Source organism: Sinocyclocheilus grahami, unplaced genomic scaffold (assembly GCF_001515645.1).
Source record: "Sinocyclocheilus grahami isolate Dianchi unplaced genomic scaffold, SAMN03320097.WGS_v1.1 scaffold18818.1, whole genome shotgun sequence".
NCBI classification, from domain to species: domain Eukaryota; kingdom Metazoa; phylum Chordata; class Actinopteri; order Cypriniformes; family Cyprinidae; genus Sinocyclocheilus; species Sinocyclocheilus grahami.
In genome coordinates, this window is record NW_015517305.1 from 1 (window position 1) to 1,197 (window position 1,197).

The 1,197-nt window shown below is 40.4% G+C and overlaps 1 protein-coding gene across 1 annotated transcript in view; it reads left to right on the forward strand.

Moving 5' to 3' along the window:
• Positions 1 to 237: 237 nt before the first annotated feature.
• LOC107579645 (major vault protein) overlaps positions 238 to 1,197 on the forward strand; it is a gene marked incomplete at both ends in the record, with an annotated part of 3,385 nt that continues 2,425 nt past the window's right edge. Inside the window, 2 exons of the mRNA XM_016265450.1 lie at positions 238 to 447; positions 737 to 860. Coding sequence (XP_016120936.1) covers positions 238 to 447; positions 737 to 860 — 334 coding nt within the window. The remainder of the gene's footprint in view (positions 448 to 736; positions 861 to 1,197) is intronic.

Consider the following 1,197-nt stretch of genomic DNA (forward strand, 5'->3'; position numbering starts at 1 on the left):
CTGCAAAGCAACAAAATGTGATTATTTTAAAGGGGGGTGAATCTTTTCTATACCCACTGTATTTGAAGTCTTTTGTAGCATTATATATGTCTTTACTGTCACTTTTGATAATTCAAATGCACCCTTGCTGAATAAAAGTATAAAATAAAAAAAAGAAGAAAACAAAACTGTTAGAAAATATAACTCAACTCTTGTGCTAATATTATGCGACACATTTGAATATCTGAAATCTTACTCCCATTTTCTCTCAGGGTTCTGTTTGCCCCTGTCCGCATGATCATGCTGCCGCCCAGGCACTATTGTGTTGTGCTCAACCCCACTGCCCGTAATGATGAAGGTCAGGTTCAGTTTGATGCATCAGGTCAAGCTAAGCTCAGACATGCTGACCTGGAGATCCGCCTGACCCAGGACCCATTCCCACTCTACCCTGGTGAAGAGATTCAAAAGGTATGAAGTTGTATTGTATGCTTGAGAATCATATTGCTTTGCAGCTTGTGGCTGAAGGGCTCAGACGTGTGGGTAGTTTCAACAGGTTGTGGTTTCGGTCAAAAGAGTCTGTATCACGCCTATGTTTTTCCCATCAGCTCACGTTGACTAGATCAAAACAAGCACCATTTTGCAGCAGCCAATGCCTTTTATAATTATTATTTTACATCCTAATATAACTATTACCAGTTGTTACCATTTTCTTCTGATTAGTATTGCTATAATTTGTCTGTTTGTCTTTCTCTCACAGGATGTGACGCCACTGCAGATTGTGTACCCGGACACAGCCCTGCGTCTGCAGGCCCTGCTGGACTTTGAAGAGGAGGGAGGAGAGAAGAGGGTAGCAGGAGACGAGTGGCTGTTTGAGGGACCAGGTACCACTGCTGCACAGCTAGCATTAGCTTTACAGAGTTTTGTGCGCCAGCCCGGACTAGTTTACCTGCTCAAAGCAAATGACAGTTTAAAATAATGAAGTTCAGGGAGAAATAAAAGGCAGTAAAGTTGTTCCTCATGGGGCAATGCTATAGTACATAGAAATATGTTCTTCAGTTTTTTGTTTCCCATACATGAAGAGTGAAGACCAAATAACTTTCAAGAAGGTTTTTTGCGTATTCAGTTTTGCCTGCACTGTAAAACCCAATAAGTGCAGAATACAGAGAAACATTTAAGTAAACTAACGCAAAATTAAATTTGTATTACACAAAAAAAAAA